Source organism: Falco punctatus (assembly GCF_963210335.1).
Source record: "Falco punctatus genome assembly, chromosome: 2".
NCBI lineage: Eukaryota > Metazoa > Chordata > Aves > Falconiformes > Falconidae > Falco > Falco punctatus.
Window position 1 is genome coordinate 116542837 of NC_137581.1, and position 20014 is coordinate 116562850.

General features: G+C 44.2%; 1 protein-coding gene and 2 long non-coding RNA genes across 4 annotated transcripts in view; 2 read left to right on the top strand and 1 right to left on the bottom strand.

The window, feature by feature from the left end:
- The window catches only part of PROS1 (protein S), a 34377-nt gene extending 30531 nt beyond the window's left edge, over nt 1-3846 (top strand). For both annotated transcript variants that reach the window (XM_080377012.1, XM_080377013.1), the window contains exon 15: nt 1447-3846. In XM_080377012.1, coding sequence (XP_080233138.1) covers nt 1447-1592 — 146 coding nt within the window. In that variant the 3' untranslated portion in view covers nt 1593-3846. The remainder of the gene's footprint in view (nt 1-1446) is intronic.
- LOC308059531 overlaps nt 1-17772 on the top strand; it is a 75624-nt gene extending 57852 nt beyond the window's left edge. The window contains exon 2 of the long non-coding RNA XR_013926282.1: nt 13942-17772. This is a non-coding gene — a long non-coding RNA (uncharacterized lncRNA). The remainder of the gene's footprint in view (nt 1-13941) is intronic.
- Nucleotides 2979-13943, bottom strand: LOC308059532. The gene is made up of 2 exons (XR_013926283.1): nt 6511-13943; nt 2979-6473 (listed from the first exon to the last, which is right to left on the bottom strand). It is a non-coding gene; the product is annotated as an uncharacterized lncRNA (long non-coding RNA).
- Nucleotides 17773-20014: the final 2242 nt, after the last annotated feature.

Genomic DNA, 20014 nt, shown 5'->3' on the forward strand with positions numbered 1-20014 from the left:
TGCCAGCCACAGAGTAATTGGCATTGTAAGAGCTAAGACCTTGGCTTCAGTCATTTATCCCAGCTAGTTACTTGCTGCTTCTTAAAAATAAGTGTAAACTCTCCACTTTAAGAGGTATCTTCAACATGCAAATTAACAAAAAACCCTCTGTATGCATAAACAGTTTCTACTTAGAGGTCTGAAAAAAAAGCAAGAACCTCCCCCACGTTATCCAAAGCAGCCTTTTCCACAACAGCCTGTAAACAAAGAGAAAAAGTAATACAGGAAAAGTACTTTCTCTCCCTGTGTACAGCCAGTTTGGCTACACTGATCCATTTACACACTCTAACCCACGCCTGAAAAGCCTCTGGGTTTACTGATAGTGTAACAAGGTAGGTAAGGATCCCCACACTTAGCTACAGCGCACAGAACTTTACAGTTAAAAGGGACCTAACAAAATACGCATTTCATGAAGACCAGAAGTCTTTGATACACATTTCTGCAAACTAGTAACAGCGTTGGGAGTATGTCTTTATTAATTGATACAGCACAACCAGTGCCAGCTAAATGAGCCTTGCACAGTTCTATGGCAGCAGTGTGATCATCACTGGAGTAAAAAGAGCAGAATCTACAGGACTGTGCAGTACCTCAGCTTACAGCAAAATACAGTTACAAGGAAGCAATGTTTCTTGTTCCCCAGACAATCAGCTCTGTCTTCTAGGAGGGATAGGGTGATTAACATTTGGGGGGGGGGAGATGACGCTCTTGAGATCAGCTTCTAGACATCCTCATTCTAGTTGCTGAAGGTGCTTGGATCACCTTATGTCTACTTTGTAAGAATCCAGTTGTCCCCTAAGACCTCAGAGCAATGCCTGATTTTGTGCTTAATACATTGCTTCCTGGAAGCATACGCATGATCTGATTTTGCTGTAACCCAAACAATACCTCAATGAGCAACAGATAAAGTGAGTCTTTTACGGAGAAATTCACTTCGAAGAAGCAGTAAAATGTGTGGAGTTCCCAGGGGTCCCTATCTGAGAACTTGCAGGTTTGAATCCAGAGTAGCTTTCTGGCAAAAGCAAGATGGTTCTTTCTGTGACCTCTAAACCATAAACATCTGCTTGTAGGTCAGGACAAGAGCAGTGGGCTCTAGGAAACAAACTATTGATTCACTGTTGTTAATACAGGAAACACTACCATCAAAAACATTCACAGAGTTCGATTTCTAGATGGGAATAGACTTCTAATGCATATTTCAAATTTTACTGACCTTTCAGTGTAGTTGACTTGATCTCAAATCTTAAAAAAGAGGGAGAAGAACTTAAATGTTTCCTGCCAAAATTGTTCTTTTCTCCCACCGCTGACTAATGGATGGGGAATGAAGTATTCCCCATGTTTTTGCTAATCTGAAAAATACGTAAGAATTTGCATGCCTTGGCCTAATAAGTTGAATGTGTTTCTGTGCAGATGTTCCTCTGGGTGCTACGTTAGTAACCGCGTTTTATAATGGCTGCATGGAGGTGAAGGTCAACAACAGGCAGCTGGATCTGGATGAAGCCATTTCGAAACACAATGACATTAGATCTCACTCGTGCCCACTGATTATGCAGTAACCATCCAACTCTTAATTTAACTTCTTTTCTTTCAGATATAATTTGTGTAATTAGTCTCATGCCATAATGAAGCCTGTATTATTTTATTCAAGGTGTGCCAGGAAAATAATCAACAGCATGGTTTTCCTCCCTCTTATATAGAAGGGGGCAGGGGGGGAGGAAATCCCCTCTTTTTGGCTGTGAAAAGACACTCAAGATCAAAAGTCTATAAAATGTTCTTTTATTAATATCAGTGATAAATCTTAAAGCTAGATTTATCTTCCATGTTCATACTATGCCCTAGATATAGTTTGGAGACAAAGTTCAGGAAGTTCTTTTTAGAACCAATTTTACTTCTTATTTTTCATATGTCACCACAAAGTTACAAGTTGCAAATTTTTGTAATGTATTTGAATCTAAACAAAACTAGTCTCATGAAACTCATGAGGTTTTCCAAGCATAGAACAGAATGAAAAAATCTCTACAGGTTTTGTAATACAGTTTTTTGTAAAGGAAAAAATACCCCAAAATCCAGACCCCAAGCTTTATGTGACTATGTTTACAAGTTATATCAATATTGGTAAAGGAACTTCAAAACTGAAATGTTTTGTAAGTAGCTCAGTTTTTTTAGGTAGCTCTCGTTACAGTGTACTGGCTTAAGTTCTCTCTTAGGAACCCAGCTTTATACTTTTAACAGAGTTCTGGATCAGGTCAGGTAATCTACTTTCAAAGGGGGTTAAAATAGAACCCAGGGAATCCTGGAAAACAGAGGAGATGGCTTGGAAGAAGGAGCTCTGATCTTCATCACAGGACATCAAACTGGAAGTTGCTAAGTAAAGCTGAGAAGCTGCAGCAAACATTTATTCCACTTATGACAGATCTAGCACCCCTCAATATGAGCACCCTCTAACTGTCCATCGTATCCCTTTTATTTAGGTCAGCCTTGCATTTACAGAGCCCTTGTGAGCCCTGTTGTGGTTGTGTTTCTGACGTACTTGAAAGCCTAAATTTTGCTAGTAACATCAGAATGTAAAGCCATATTCTGCTCGGTAGTTAGAAAAGTATTGTTTTCCTCAGGTGTGCTCATTTCAAGCACATCTAATATTTCTTTAGCATCCTTTGAGTGTTCTTTCCCCTTCCAACCTCATTTTCACACTAGAAGCCTCCCTGTGCAGCTCACCTAGTGGTTTTGTTAACCCCAAACCAAATAAATAGCAAGAGAATTGCTGTAAGCAATGAATATATACTCTCATGCATCCATCAGAGAGACATTTATCTGCCAGGATTCTTGACCTGAGGTTTGCTTTCTTTGCTTGAGACATTGAAGTGGAAATGTATATACAGAAGGATGGATTGTGACAATATTAATTTTGAAGGACTGCTTTTCTTCAGAGAGATTCCTAGTGACATTAATGAGGACTATCATTAGTACATCAGTATGGCAGAATCTGATCCCATCTTTCAAAATTATTGCTTTGTCTGAGGTTATTGTTAACTTCACTTCCCACTTGCGTGATGTGATACAGGATTTGCTCTGACTTTCACACCAGCCAGCACCAGTACAGCCTCCGAATCTGCCCAGCACTGCCTCATAGGTAGCTGCTTAGCAGCAGGAATACCGTAGGACTGACACCAGGGACTAATTGCCCGTGACTACTACATGTTCACTTTTCTACATGGCACATAAAAAAAAAAAAGCTTTCATTTCCTCAGACTCCTTGGAAGGGAAATAACTGCAGGAAAGCATCCCTCCTGCTCTCCTCCCACCACAACACACATATTCTTCATTTGGGCCTAAGTTGAAGAATAACTTGACTGAAATAAGCAGGTTTTGCATGCGAGGTGGAGCTGAATTGGGACTTTTGATATTAAATACATGTTGTCACTTCATTTATAGTATTTCAGCAGCACCCGCTGAATTCTAGAAAGTCCTCGGGTCAGCCTCTGCTTTGTACAACAAACACAAACAATGAGATGAGGAGCATAAAGTAAAGTGTTATCAATACTCTAAATGTTTATATTGGCCTGTGCAAACAGAAGAAAAGGTTTGGTAGGGTTTTTTTAAGATTTTATTTGTTTAAGTGTAATAAATGGTATAGAGATGAAATGAAAGGAAAAAAAAATAATTTTCTCACACAGACACCATTTCTGGTTTTCATGGAATAGTATTTTAGGGTTTTGTAGTTATAATGAAACCTCTGCATATTTTTTTAAATGTAAAAGTGCCTCCCTATTGTAAGGATTAAATAAAGCATCAATTGTGAATTTCTTTTCATTTTAGGTTGTATTTGCATATCTTTGTTCATTTTCACTGTGCAAGACTTGTTGAAGTGGTCAAATGGCTTACTCAGGGGGTTGTCCTAATCATAATGGGCATCAAAGAAGTGGCTCAAATTAATATGCTGTCCAAATAGGTATCCAATATTCTCTAGACAAATTTTTAAGTTTATTTATTCTTTAATATTGCCTAAGGAAATTTAAGCTATGCTTAAAACTACATATGGAAGAAAGGACATCAGTGAGAGTTACCAATTTATATTTTTCCTCCTTCATCAGATGTATTTCATTGGTTTTTTAATCATCATAATTTCAGCAAGGGCCATTCAGTGCTTATGCAGAACAGCTGGACCTGCTTTGTGCTTTTTCAGCTCCTGTGCACCAAGTGTTACCAATCAGTGTCCTAATTTCCTTGAAAGTAAAATCTAGTCATGGAATTGGTTTTCATTTATACTAGAGCAGCTTCCTGCTTACATGCCTGATCTGAGTTTACTTTATATGCTTTAAAGCCTGCATGTCTCCTGGTAGATGGAGTGCAGACGCCTTCACTGTTAATACTCCAGATCTTCAAAGAAGGAGAGGCCAAACTCATTTTCACTTATTCTAGTCCTGCTTATTGCTGAACAACGCACCGATGTCTGTCCTTCGATGTCATTAATTGTGTGTACACGCTTAATATATTGTTGCCTCAGCAACCTTGTTGTATCAAAATAACCACCCCGATTGGGGAGCAATTTCATCTGCCATAAAAAACAGCTATGTACCAAAAAAATTAGATACAAGGAAAACCGCAAGGGAGTAAGTAAGGCATCACTTTGCGAATAGTAATAATAATAATAATAATTAGAAAAAAAAAAAAAAAAAAAGAACCAAGACGCTGAAACTCTGGTTTTGTCCCACCTTCTTTTTCTGACCACAGTCCTGCAGCAGCAGTTCAGAGCAAAGTGACCTTGGTTCCCATCATTTTAGGAAGCTTATTGCCCGACACATTGGTGCAAAAGTGCCAGCAAGATGGGGATACTGTTGTACTGAAGATGGAGATGCTGTTGTACTGCTGTTGGAAATCAAAAGGAACAGCAACAAAAAACTCTATCCAAACTACTTACAAAAACCTTCACAATAACAGGGTTTACCATTCATGGTTTTTAAAAAATGCTTCCTAGCCACAAAATGACTGCACCCCCATTGGTGCACTGGGCATATCCTTTCGCTCTAAGGGTACTTGGATTTCAATAGGAATATGTGAATAAGCAGCTAAATCATAAGCTGGTTCTGAGTAAGGGAGCTAGTATGTTGCTTACAGGCACTTGAATCAGTTGAGTGGTTGCAAATCAACACAGCTGTATGTAATTCAGGACTTAATTATGTGGGGTTTTTTATTTAAAAAAAAAATATGTGTTTTTGGTTGGTGAGGGTTTTTTCCCCCCCCCAAGGAATTTGTAGCATCTCAGCAAATAAGGAATGTGGAAAAAACACAAGTAACAAGAAGCCAGTATCACAAAACACAGGTTTGCAGAGTCAGATTTTCCTCCCTCCACCATCATTCGGGATGAGGAGCGTGGGAAGTGCAACAACATATAAAACAACCGCCCCACACCCCCTCATGCAGTTAGGTGTATTTTGGGAAAGTCAAGATACACACAAAAATTCTTGAAATACTGCTGTTGACATAATTAACATTTCCATACACAAACACCAACATGAAAGCATCCTGCGCAGCAATCTGTGCCCCAGGATTTTTGAAGCAGCGCGGTGCTTTGTTTCTGTCTCTTGATTTTGGAAGCACCAAAAAGGCAGAAGTTCTTGCTGAGCGCTTGGGGGAGGGACGCACACATATAAAAAACCCCAAAACCATCAGAAACAACACTAACCGAAAAAACCCTAAACCCTCACTAAAGAACACACACCCCAAAACTCACAAACCGATAATATCCAGTAGGTGTTTTCACCTCCTTTCCATCCTCTTTTCCACCATGCCCCTCCAAATACATAAAAGCCTCTTTCCAAAAAAAAAAAAAAAAAAAAACCCAAACAAAAAACAAACAAAAAAACCCAAAAAACACAAAACAAACCACAACCTTTTTTTGCCTTTTTTTTTTTTTTAAAAAAAAGCTTGCTTTTTAACCTCTCTTTGCAATTTTTACATCATCCAGCATGGCACCGGCTTGCTCAGCAGTTGGAGCTGTATCCCCCCTCTCCCCAAGACAAGGTTTATGCATGCACGTAGTCGAGCAGCCGCGCTGCCATGTGAACTGGAGCTTAAACGAGGGCTTCAGGTTGCCCTTGGGCCACCAGCAGAGTAACTGAAGGCACAAGGCTCTGGTCTGCGATGCCAGACCTGCTACGGATCGAGCCTCTTGCTCACCTTTCCTCGTAAGCAAACAGGTCCTCAAAGCACTTCTGAAAATCTTGCTTTGCTTTCACAAGCCTTAACAGCTCCCGGGTAGTGCTTCGTTAATGCTCACGAAGCAGCTGCGTTTCCCTTCCCTCTCCCCACCCCAGTTACGAGGAAAACAAACCCCAACGCAACAATACCCTCCTCCAAAGTTACAAACCCCCATATAATCAGGTTTCCTGGAGGCAGGGCCAGAATCAGGATCGTTCTTCTCCGGTGGGGTCAAACCTCTGCTGGCAGCTGCCTGAAGCTCCCCTGGGGAAGCACGTGCTGACAGCACCACTGGCGCCCGGCACGAGTAAACCAAAGGCATGGTAAGGGCCACAGGACTGGAGAGCAATGCTTCTAGAACTTACTAGTGGTTTTCTTTATGATATCATAAATAAAATATGAGTTCCATGTAAAGCCTTCATTAACAGGACGTAAGCTGCAAGACGCAGGCTAAGTTCTGTGTGAGTTGTTACAAGTTTTGGGTAGCACAGCAGAGACAGGATAAAAATGGCTTTGCTTAAAACAACCCCAAAAAAAGAACAGTTCACGTGTGGAACAGCCAACATTTCTGATCATCATTCAGCAGGAGCTTACCTTTCCAGGAAAGGTTTTTCTCTTCTTCAAGTTCTGGTGTGATTCTCATCAACTAAAACTATTTAACAAAACCCACAAGAACAAACAAGAACAAACAAAAATACCCCCCAAACCCCAAAACAAACCAAACAACCCTACCCACCCACCCATGACCATCATTAAAGCAAGCCCTACACTTTTCTAGCCTATCACAGAGTGCTTGATCATCCCCACCAGCTGCTCACAGAACCCTGCTAACGCAGCCCATTGAAAAGCGATCTTCTCCTTTACACCTGGGTGGAAGCCAGCCTTTTGCTTGAAGGGTTGGTTGTTGGGTTGGTTTTTGTTGTTGTTGTTTGTTTTCTGTAACAGAAACCTGTTTGCCTGGAACAGGCAAAGCCTATCACCTTGTAATTCACAACTTTCTATCACCACACTGGGCAGCAGACGAACCGCAGTCTGTGTCTCGGTGAAGGTTTGTACACGCTCTCACCTTTTTGGAGGATTCCTAAGTAGTTCATTGGCAGCTTCTACAAAATCCTCATCGTGAAGTCATTACTCTGCATTTGCTCTTTTCCACAGATGTGAACCAGGATGACATCAGGATCTGCCCCAAAAGCATCCTTCCAACTGCTGGGGTGGGCCAAGACCCCCAGCCCTTGGGGTGCTCCACCCTCTATGGGAAATGAGATTAGTCAGGGTCAAACAGTCAGGAGAGGACCTCGAGTCCTGCCTTCGCAACCAAAAGCTGCTTTTGTAGGCACTTAGCTTTTCAGGCAAAGATAATTGAACAGCATTTCCAAACATGCTCCATATTACAAAAAAAAAAAATGTCTCTTTAAATGCACGACAAGTAAGACCAAACACTTCAAGCAAGATGAACGCAGTTACTGTAGGTCTTCTTTAAGCGAGGCGAGCCTTGCGGTATTATTGTCTGAATTCTTTAAAGTCTTCCCTGTGTAAATAGAAGTCATCTGACAAAAATTAGAGATACAGGCTGAGTTTTTTTCAAATGAGCAGACAGAATGTAATCACGATAATTCGTCGCAAGATGGGTTGGTAAATTCTTTATGTGTCACTGAAAAGCCCAATCATTGATTTAAATGATGTGAATCTTCTCATATTTTGTTCCTGCAGAAAAGAAAATGGGGTTTTACTGCTGTTTTAAAGCAGGTAACTTAAATGGTAACTCCCTTATCTGCTTGTGCTCTGTAGCAACCTTCCTTCTGAACCGGCTTTGGACTTTTATGGAAAGGTGAGGACACCAGGAGCCCCCGGTTCCCCACCCCTGACGCCAGCGGCCACCGATGCATTCAGCAGTTCCTTGCTCCGCTTCAGTGTCAGTGCTGTCATTAGCAGAGGCTGATGAAGCAGAGCTATGACCTATGATCTCAAGGGCTGGAAATGTAGTTTAGCTCATCTGTAAGAAAGTAAGAACAAACTTTGCCAATATTTCTAACGTCTGGCTACTGCCAGAAGCCTGAAGAAACTGTTGCTAACCAAGGATGACAATGATTTAATCAGTCTTCCCTTACACCCTTTTGTAAGTCTTGATATAAAAAACACTCTCCACCCCCCAAAAACAGCCCATCCAGCGAAACTTTAGAAGTGGACATTAGGTCCTCAGGACCACGCACAATGAGTATTATTAAACACCGCCCTGAAGCACTTTGTGCCTCTGCCCAGAACCAACTGGGTTTTCCTTCATTGTGTGCGCTGTGTTTTCTGCTGCTAATGTTGGCTTTAACTCCTAAATTGCAGAGAGTGTTTGTGTAGGCAGGTGGCAAAACCAAACCTGAAGGAATGATCTCCAGGGGTGCAAAGGGACATCAGGCATCCACCTGCTGTTGGAAGTCGGCCACGCCACTGCCCTTTGTGCCTCCGAAAATCTCTTACACAGCCAGAAGAACCTGCCCTACACGCAGTACCTCAAAGGCAAAACTTAACACTGCGCATTATTCTTTACCAGAGCAGAGATCTGCCTGGATACAAACACGGAGCTTTATGTTTGCAGTCAGAGGAGCAATGCAACAGGTCCAAAGGTTCTCTGACTTCCAGCAAAAATGAATCGCACTTGTGACAGCACCGCATCGGGAGACGGGTTTTAGCCTGTCCCTGCTAAGTATGACGCATACAGAGAATGAGAAAGCAACTTTTCAGACAACCTAAAAATCTGATGTCTTCCTGCATCTGTTGCAAACTGTACCATACATAAATTCATAGCATAATACATTTTTAAGTGTTGAACATAAGCCACATTGGCTGTACCCACCAATGCCAAGTTTAAACTCCAGCTAGAAAAGTTCTACCCAGACTTTCAGTTCCCAGTGATGAAGGAGGCTGCAATGACACTTTTGCAACTTGCAATTTGCCTTTTGCAGATCGCAGCTGGGTTTAGGTGCCACGGCCCCAGTGTGAGTGCTGGGGACTCCAGTGCACCAGCAAAATTCACCTCCACTTCTGTTCCACCAGAAAGTCCAGTTGCCCGGTGTGGCCGAGCCTTGGAGGAGACCTAGCTGGCAGTCACTCAGCCCTCCCAGCAGAAAGGAGATGCTGGGCAGCTGTGCGAGGCAAATGGAGGGGAATGAGCAGATGGTACGTGTCTCATTGTTTGGGGTTTGTGTCCAGCTGCTGCTGTCTAGAAGTACCACTGGATGCTCAGCTGGTGCGGAGAGTGGGGCGCAGAGGATGTACAGCCCATAGGTGATACACCCACCCCCCCGGAAGCAATGGCATTTACAACCACTTGTCTGGCTTTAAACAAGCTGCATGTGACCCCGGCACGGAGCAGGGTGCCAGCCCATCACTGGATGCTGCCTCCTAAGGGGGGGTGGGGGGTGGGGGGGGTGGGGCGGGGGAGAGCCCCGGCAGCGGTTCTGGCTGCCTGTCCGTCACCTCTGCAGACACTGCAATAGTTCTGTGCTGATTCGCAAAGATGCTTACAGCAATTCTGCGTCTTCGTATTAGCGACAAGGGTTTGTCTGCTCAAGGACTTGGGCTTTGTGCTGCGGGTCACGAGGCTGACTTTTCCCCGGAGCACAGCGCCAGTTTTGTTACCTTGCCTTGTAGGGCAGACACCAATCCTGCCCCCTGACCCGCTTATTTAGCCTTTATAGCAAGAAAAAGATTGTCCAAACGCTGCCCCGAAGGCAAACTCTCTATTCGATGTTAGTCCCCTCCCCCCATGTATGAGGTTTCCCATCCATCACCCACACCAGCAAAAGCAGATCCGTGGATGTACTGCTCCTCACCGAATGTTCACCTGGGAGTTCCTCTGGGTACAAACAAAGGATTTTGAGATCCCAGCGAACACATGTCTGACCTGCTTGGCTTAGCAATAAAATAATGGCTATGGTAGCTGCCAGCGCAGCAGCCTCGCCGGCAGTGTGAAGGTTCGTGGGATGCTGGGTTCTACCAGGCTCGGGCATCACCCACACTACAGAGCCCTCCTCTGGTATTTAGTTATCAATTCCCTCGCTGTTTCATAAACCAGAAAAGAACCTGGCTCCCTTTCGTATGACTAGGTTGGTCATACAGGACTCTACCTCTTTCTCTGCATTTGTCAAACCTCCTCATTTCTAGCCCTTCCATTCCTTTTCTCTCAGCTCCAGGCTCTTCAAGTCTCCTCGTGCCTCTGGATGAGGAACTGCCGACCTGAGCCTCCTTCTCTAATTGGCATCACGCTTATTTCCCTGCCTCTGTTGTTGATCACAAAGTGGGATTCAAAGCACCTGGTGCCACCCAACAACATTTTAGTCTTAATACTGAGGTTATGCGGCTCTGCAAGCTGTACCTGCGCTTAAGGGAGAACACGAGCCCCGGCTGTTCCCCTGGACCAATCTGTGCTCCATCAGAAGGGGCTGTCCTGCCTCCAGGGCTGCTCCCGGATGCCGCATCCCTCGGTGATGATGCAGTTTTGAAGGCAGAGGTGCCAGCTGTTGTGGAGAACCTGAATTTTGAGTGCTCTCAGGGTGGTGGCAGTGCAGTAAGGCTCCTGCCTCGCCCTCTGAGGTGGCGTAACCAGCTGTTGTTGAATTCAGGTCGGACTCTGTTGGTGGGCTCCCCGTAACAGCTGCACTTCCATCTCGCCAGTGTGCAGGGACTTGCTGCTGCTACAACTTCATGGACACCAGGGTCTGCTTTCAGGTTCTCCGACACTGGTTTTGGGAACCTCTTCTTTGTTGAGGGCTTGAGCCCTTTTAACAGGAAACACAGGTCTTGTCTTGACCCTTCCAACACTCTACTACCCTGGCAAAAGGGATGTTGATGTCAATGCTGACATTAGGTTGCTGTATAGCACTGCAAGGGAAAAGTGTTTTCCCGCTGCTGACCCTTTAGAGTCTGACTCTTTATATATGGTTGGTTGAAGTGCCGGTCTTCAACAAATACCTGGAGAAAGCCGGTGGTGTGGGTCCATTACTGGAAAAAATCAGTAGATGCTTAGCTGGTCATGCAAATTGTATTGTTGCTGTGTTCATTGAATTATCTGCTGTGGAACATCATCACTAGACCTGCCCTTTGCTTCTCCTACCTGCTGTGGGAAGAGGAAGAGAATTCAACAAAAAATACTGATCCTTCCAGGAAACACACATCTGAAGCTGATGGTCTCACCAACCAGCTGTCATTTTATTATTTCTTTGTAAATCTTTGGTTTCCAATAGAACACTTTGTCCTGGGTCCACTACGCTTCCCTAGGACTGGGGCACTGCTTTTCATTTGCATTCTCTGTTTCCTGGCCAAACACTGTATCACAACCAGGGAAAGCTTGCAAGAATGCAGCAGCGTATCGGGGTGGAAAACAAACATTCCAGGGATACGGCAAGTACTTCCAAAGTGAGCAGTATGCCCTCAGCAGGGTCAGAAGCAATGTTCGGTCAGAAGGGAACACAAGCACATGATGGCTGGAGACAGCACAAATAAGATTCCTTACACAAAGCAGTCTGCAACGTGGGCAGGGGAGCTTCTGCTTACGTGATAAAAGCCGATGGCCTGGATTAAACTCTATCTGCGCTTCTGCCAGCATCTACCAGCTGCAGCGACCTGTCCACCCAGCCACTCTGCCTGTGCCTCCTTGGTCAAATATATTTAATTAAGATACTGAAACCAATGAGAAGTGCCTGCTGCTCACCTGGCTAACCAGTGATGTGCTGTCAGTGGAGTGTGTATGTGCGGACAATCACATATTTTAAGGACAAAACATTCCCCCTCCCCGTCCCCCGGAGAATTTCCACCTTGGCTGACAAACCTCTTTCACGCCGAAGAGGTGTGTTGTTTTGGATGCGCTATTGCCGCTGTCTCCCTCAATGCTTTGATACGATGGGATGCACCAGATCTTAAAGAAACGCTCTTATCCGTGATGTTTATGTAAGCTCTTAAAGTTGACACAGGTACCAGGAACACACAAGCCAGGCTTATGTGAAATATTTGCTAATACAGTTATCAGCCTGGCAACAACATCTTGGAATTTGGTGGTCTTTCCACATGCTTGGCAGCGATGACTTATATATTTTTTTTTTTCCCCTGGGGATCAGCTATCCATCCATTTGCTGTTCCATAAATCAGGTTGCCAGAAATAAAGTCACTTTCTAAAGTGCAAGATCTTAGCAACGGGAAAGCTCGGTTTCTTTCCAAAATTCGGTATTTTTGTGTTGCCAATGAAATCCAGAAACGGGAGGGAATTGCAGAAATTTGGTGGAACCCAGCTCCGGAGGGAGCCCCGGGCCGTGCGGGGTGCGGGATTCCCGGGTGGGCAGGGCAGGAGGTGCCCCCCGAGGCGGGGTGGCTGCGGGGGCACCGGGCTGGCTCCGGGGGCTCACGGGCGTTAGCCACGGCTTGTGTCCCAGCTGCATTCCCGCAATTCCCGGTCAGTCCCAGCTGAAGCGCGGGGGTGAATAACACAGCGGAACGGGGGGGTGAGGGGTGAGCAGGAGGGAGGGAGGGCAGAGCTGCCGGCTAACAGGGCAGGCTCACGGCGCCCAGCCCTCGCCCGGGCTCGCTGCGCCTGTTGAAACCGTTTGTGCCCCCCCGCGCGCCGCGGGGCCGGGGACGCGAACCCGCCTCCGCCAGCACCGGCGGGGCGAGGGGGCGGCGGGGACCGCGGGGTGGCGCTGCGGCACCGGGAGAGCCGCGATGAGCCGGGGGCGGGGCCCGGGGCCCGGGCCCGCGGCCACGCCCACCCCCGCGGGGCACGCCCACGCCTTTCACCGGCCAGGCCTCCCGCCGGCCTGGCCACGCCCCCGCCGTCCCGGCCACGCCCCCGCGGTGCAGTAAGTAAGGAGCAGGCTGAATCGAGCACCAGCCCCTCCCTTAACAGACCCCTCGGGGGTTCATCTTCCGCGTTTCATCTTCTACTATAATTTATGTGCCAGTTAAATAACTCCTGGCCTTCTCAGACTCGTGAAGTCCTGGAAACACAGTCGAATTTAATTTTTTTTTTTTTTTTTTAAATTGATGGGCAAACAGGATTCCTCCCCGCCGCTGTAAAAAGCAGGCGTTTAGGCTGGTGGAGCAGCTGAAATGGCATGTGAAGGTTTCGTGGCGTAACTGTGGCCCATCCGAAGTGACCTGGGTAAAGTCGTCCTCGCCTCCCGCTAGTCCTATTGCTTTGCTTTCAGGGGAATGAAGAAGGCTCCACCTCAGGGTTGTAACGGTTACAAATTATACATAAAATCAGAATAAACCCCTGTGAATTGCAAATAAGGATAAAAGCAAAGGATTCATTACTCTCAATAGCTATGATCTTCCTAAATAAAAAAATGTAAAATGTTCAAAGTATATTGGGCAGAATCGTTTTAGCTAACCCAAACCATTCCATAGTAAAATATCGGCAACACACTCCGACAGTGATCTCCGGGAAGTGGGGGATCCCCTCCAGTCACATTTTCAAGTGTCTCTAAATGCCCTGGTCACTCCCAAAGGCTTCCAGGTCAGCTCGGCGCTGGCAGCACCCAGACTAAGGCTTTGTATGGACCGTAAAGGAGGATGAAGGAGTCGCTCAAGGTGTAACAAAGGCAACAGCCACCTGGAGATGCTCATTTGCAGTTATATAGCTGCGCAGGCTATTCGTGACAAAAGAGAAAAAAAGAGAAGAAGAAAGAAGAAAGAAAAAAGAAGGAAAAAAAAAGAAAAAAAAAGAAAAAGAAAAAAAGAAAAAGAAAAAAGAAGAAAAAAGAAAAAGTAAAGGAAAAAAAGAAGCAAGAGGGGGAAAAAAAGAGGTTTGCTAAGGGATCAGAAGTCAGAGCTTAAGATCCTGTTACCCCCAGCTAGATTCCCATCCCCCATTTCTGGCGATGTTCAGGTGGGTTCCCAAAGCTTTCTAGCAAGAAACAACTTCCTTCTTTCCGAAGCTACACCTGGCGCGAGAAGCAAACCGAATCCCTAACCAGCAATGGAAGCAGCGAGTCCACGTATCGCCATCGACACCATCCCTGGAGCCAAAATGGGCTGGGGTGAGACGAGCACCCCTGCTTCCCATCAGCGGGCACCTTGGGCAGCACATCCATGCGGAATGGCCCAGAGCCCCGTCCGGCAGGGCCAGCGGCACTGAGCGCAGCCCTGCCACCCTTCCCCTTGCACTGGGCACGTAAAAAAGTGTTCTTGTAATGTCTGTGGTGCAGCAGACTGTAAAACAAGAGGGAAAAAAAGCCCAGGTGGAGTCATCTTCTCAGTCAGCTCCTTAGGAGGCACAAGGTGGGCAGAAGGGGGTTCATCCTTGAATGCGGTTCAGCCCCCCCGCAGAAGGCAGGTTTTGCACCACAGAAGGGGAGAAGGAGCGCTGAAGGAAAGGGGAGATGAAGTGCAGAGCTCCAGGCTTTTTCACTCCAGGCTTTTTCATTGCCTTCCCGAGCTCCGAAGGGACCAGGGGAAAGGGGATACAAACTGTGTGCTGACTTACGCCGGTGATCAGGCGGGGACCAGGTGGCCCTTGTATGTCTTAACCAAAAATATCACTTACAATAACCTTAATCCTTATTCTTCCCCTGAGTACTAGGGATGGGGAAGAGAGCTGAGGCCGGCCTCTCAAATCAGCCACGCTAATTCTGCAGGGAAGCGAGAACACCAGCTTTTCTCCCACACGTATGAACCACTGAACCTCTCCCCGTCCCAGTTCAATCAGTGGGCAGTGTTACTCCTTCCTGCCCACCCCTCAGCCCAGCCCCGCAGTGCAACGGTCTGATTCAGCCTTGAGGGGCTGGTAACACTTCAAAGTCTCCTGCAAAAAGTCAAGCAATGATAAAAAGTATTACCTGTGAACAGAATTTGGAACAATTATCCATACAAAAGAAGTGGGGCTGGAAATTTGATTTATTTTGCTCTGTAACAAGCATTGGTTTGGTTTTTGTTTTCTTTTTTTTTCTTCCTTTTTTTTCCCCTTTTTTTCTTTTCTCTCTCTCTTTTCTTTTCTTTCTTTTTTTTTTTTTTTTTTTCTTCTGTCGTTGCTTTGGTTTTGTTTTGACTATAATAGGGAAAGATTCTACCCCTTTGGAAATATAAAAGCCATATACCCATTGGTAGTTTCCTGGTTGTTCCAAAGTCTTTTCAAAAAGCAGCATCAGAATGCCATAGATCTCTTAAGCAAGGCTGACTTAAATGCTAAGATGCAACAAGTGTTGACTGCTCTCTGAGTTTCTTCAGCACTTTCACAGGAGTTGCACACTTACAGCATGGCCCTTGTCCCTGTTGTGTTAATTTATTTCCATCCCCTTTACTATTAAACCACTCCGGTATCAGCAGCTCCTCAGGATGGTCCCCAACAACTGCCCCTAACAGGGAAACTTCCTTGAGCCCCTCCCTCCGTGAGGAGCATTCACAAATGTGATGCTTTCAGGTTTTCCTCCTATAGACTTGTCCTTCTATAGTGGCCTTTTTATATTTCAGTAATATATTGGCTTCATCAACTTGCTGGCAAACTTCCTGCTTCTGATGTATTGGGGGAAAAAAAAAAAAAGCTTTTATGGTTAGATTTTGCACCCTTGCTCCTCAGAAGCTTTTTTGGCCAGCTTTATTGTAGCTTCACATTGAGCTTGCCAGAAGGTTTATTATCTTTTCTGTATTCTTCATTTGGACTTCCATTTATTGAAGGATGTCTTTTTTGCTTTTAATAACCTCCTTAGTTCGCTTTTTGCCATGCTGTCTTCCCTTCTTGTCCCCAGATCTCTTAGACTTCAGGAGTATTTGACCAGACTCCAAACACTCTGAAAACATCAAAAGAAAAAGAGAAAAGTACCCAACTTCTCAAAAGCTGCCAGAATTCTATTTTTTTTTTCTTCTTTTTAAAAGTAAATTTGAAACTGAAAAGCCTGCCCACCCTGTAGCAGAAAACTAAGGTTCAAAGTAACTTGCTCCCTCTTAGATCCCCTAAAATCATCATAGTTTTCCAGGATGAAAATAGAAGCATCTGAAAAGCTGATGGAGAATACCTTTCATGTGGGGAACCCCAGGAGGCAGAAAGATCGAGGTATGAGATTAAGTTCTTCAATATGCAAAGCATCTACTTGCAGGTCTAAAAGGTTTAATCAGATCTTACGAAGTGATGCAAGTTCAAAGAATTTAACACAGGCATGTACTGTGGTGCTTGGGAAAAAACACTGTGGTGTCGATAATTCAAGAAGCTCTGAAGTGAGTAATTCTCAAAGCACGTGCGCGGAGCTGGCAAAGACGGTGCCCTTAAAACAGTGGTCGAGAGGGAATGTGTGATTTAGCAAATCAGTCAAGCGGTGAGCTTTCATCTTTGGAGTCCCGGTTTATAACTTACTTAAGGCGTTAATTATAAATGTCTTGGGTATCTGTTCCTCACTTAATTAATCTCCACACTTACGTGAAGTGTGAATCCAGATCATAACCAAAAGCTCTTCTAGCACAGATGGCCTCATCCGACCGGAGGAGAACGAAAGCTGCTTTGGGACCCAGGCACCGCAGAAAGGCAGCTCACATCTAAATGCTTACAAACACTTGCACACCAGCGACGGTGGAAGATTTCACTTTTTTGCCCAGCAGTGATCTTCCAGGCCTGAGGATCCTGATGTAAACGGGGATCCTCAAAAATTACCGCACAGCGTAACTCCCCATCAAAGCAGGTTTGGCAGGATTTAATGCGCATCTATTCTGCAGACTTTCCTTAGTGGGTGGCGTTAGCTCACGTGGATCCATACAGTGCCTAGACCTGTACTGGGAACCAAGCCAGGCAATTTAAAGCTAGCATGGATACGTACATTATTGCCCTACGACTGCAGAGTAGACGTGCCTGTAACCTCCTGGTGGCTGGTCCTTCGTTGGGTGGTGGTGTTCAATTTCTGATTCAAAGAGTGTTGTTCATTGAGACCTGGTTGATGAAAAGGAAGGGAAGCTGGAAACGGTAAGAAAGATAAGAAGAAGATGAGAGAGAACAGAAAGAGAGGAAGAACCGGGGACCAAAAAAGAGAAATAGATCCTGGAGAAAAAGTCATGAAAAGCAGCAGACATGTCAAAGGCAATTAAGCTGATCTAAATGCTTCAGACCCTGGACTTTTCTCATAATGTACATTAAATGGAGGAACACTGGCAAGCATTTGTTTCACTGCACTACACAAAGCACTCACTAATTAAAAATAAGTAAGTCAAAACTTAGGTTTCTGTGCACATCCCGGTCTTGTACAACTTGATTTTTATAGATTTTTGATGTCTTCTAGTGATGAGTTCATACAGAATAAAGCATCAGTGGATTAAAAAAAAAAAAATACAAAAACTTTATAAGCTACCATTGTTCTTTACAAGCAGCTGCAGCATGAACATTCTTCCTATAATTAGTTCTGCACGTGAGTTAAAGATGTAATTCCATAATGAACTCATCAGGTTATGGAAGCTTCTACATCTATCATTGATGCCATCTGTTTATTATTGAAAAGGTAGAGATGTGCATGCGTTATTGCAAGGCATTGTTAACCACTATAACACTAAACATTAGATGGTAGTAGTTACTTTTTTTTTTTTTAAAAAAAAATCTAGTTTACTTTTTCTGCACACAGGCAAGCTTTAATTAAGATTGAGATTAACTGAGGCGTCACAGGCTGTGTCTGAGTCACTGTCTCAATTTGGAAGCTCATACGCGTCTATCTTCTAGACTACTACAGCTCTACAGAACTTAAAATTTTGTAGATCAGGTATTATTATATGGAATATCTGACATTTTTTCCCCGGTAAAGGATGGACAAACAGATTTTCTCAGGTAGTACAATCTTTGCCTGCAGACCCACTGAATTTGGCCCTGCAACTCCAGGTGAAGGTCATGCCTGATGAATAATCACAGATTTTAACATCCTCAGTCCAGCTTCACTTCTGCTGAACATTTGCACTGGATAAAGCGTAGTTAAATAACTGAGTTAAGTAGAAAATACTGCTATTGAATGAAACTATGAAAAGCTTTATCATGAAGACTTTTTCCTGACTGTGACTGCATAAGTTTTACCACTTAAAGCTATAGTTTTACTATTACTGTTCTAATAGAGGATAAAACAACTTTTCCACTCCTTGAGCAGAACCAAATGTGTTGCAGAGGCATCTGTTTATAATTGTCAAAGGTCTGGCTTCACAGCAAGTGCAAAATCACCAATAACTAACATACCTGCAAATTCCAGTCACCTTTTTCATATAGAAACAAGCTGGTCGATGATGCAGGAGTGCAACACAGAAAAAAAAAAAAAAAAGAAGGGGTTTGCCACCAAGGACCTGGCTAGCATTCATCAGATAACCTAGAAGAAATTCCTTTTGCAGAAATAGAATTATTATTAAAACACAGCAATATATATATTTACCATATCACCCTCAAGGTTTTTGAAAAACTTGGAAATGTACTGCTTAATAGCTTAACACTGAAATGCAAATAGAGAGCATCTCCACGTTTAATTTAAAACTGTTGATTTGGGTTTGATTTCCTAACTTTCGGTGACTAGCTTTTGAGTTGTGAGCACTTGAGAATGCTGTTATTTTTATCTCCTTCTTTCCAGTCAAGGGTAAGCAAAAGCTGGCTTTCTATATCTAATTTCTTCTTATTGCTGTAAGCTTTGTACATGCACACACATACAGAGGATCATAGCTTCATCTGGCTTTTGTGGACCCAAAGTGTTTCTAAGGAACAATTTTGGATGTGGGACTGTTTTTGATGCCAAACCCTAAAGTTCCAGCTGCATTGTAAAATTGGAAAGCTAAAGCAAATCTCAATTTTACTTTGCTTGGAACCCAATGGGCAATCTTTGGTTGATGAAGGATCACGAACTCATGGCTCTTGCACCTCGAGTGGCTCACCAACCATTTGGTGTGGCTCAAGCACGCAGGCAAAGCCACACAACAGCAGCAGTGTCACGCCGGTGCCAGCTGTGCTAATCCACATGCCCAGTGAGACAACAGAGCGACCTAACGGGGAGCATTTACTCAGGTCGTTGGCCCATGCCCACCCTTGGAGGGGGAGGTGGGCTCCTTCAGAGCGCTGCTGGTACCTTCCACATGACAAAGCTTTCCCGGAGCACTCTTCCCAGGTTTGGCTTTCTGATGCTCAGTTCCTTCAAAATCAGTGCTGCTCCTAACATCAAGAAACTTGTTTGCTCCACTACTGAACAGGTCTTTCATTTTGTTTTTAACCCCTGAACCAAGTAAAAATGACATATCAATAGGGATCTTGCTTGACATAAAAAGGTGCAATATCTGCAAAAAAAGCATTAGTTCCTTAAGAAAAATGGGAAAAAAAGGTGCAGAATATACTAAGAGTGTGTTTTCTATGTGCCCTGACTCAATGTGTGAAGACTCTGCTGGCCAGATTGCTATGGGGACATCGTAGACTCTACAGAACGAGTGGGACACAAGGAGATAACACACTTTTATCACTTAATCTGGAAAGCTAAGGTGACTTCTCATTCTACATATGGAAAAGAAAAGGGAGACTATCTTAAAAATAAAAACTTCATGCAAAGGAGTAGGTGCTCAAAAAATTAAAAAAACAAATCCAAAATCAAAAAAGTATATTTTTTTTCCCCTTAAATGGATTACATTGAATTGTCACCACCAAAATACAATGTTTCAAATAGTTCACGCAGTCCATCCAAAACACAGACCAAAATCCAAGAGTCTTCACAAACTTTTTTTTTTTTAGCTTTTTTGAGTCTACCCTTTTACCTGTTTTGCTGGGGCACCATGAGGCAGGCAGAGGGTGTCATACTGCAGGGGGTTTGGTGGGGGT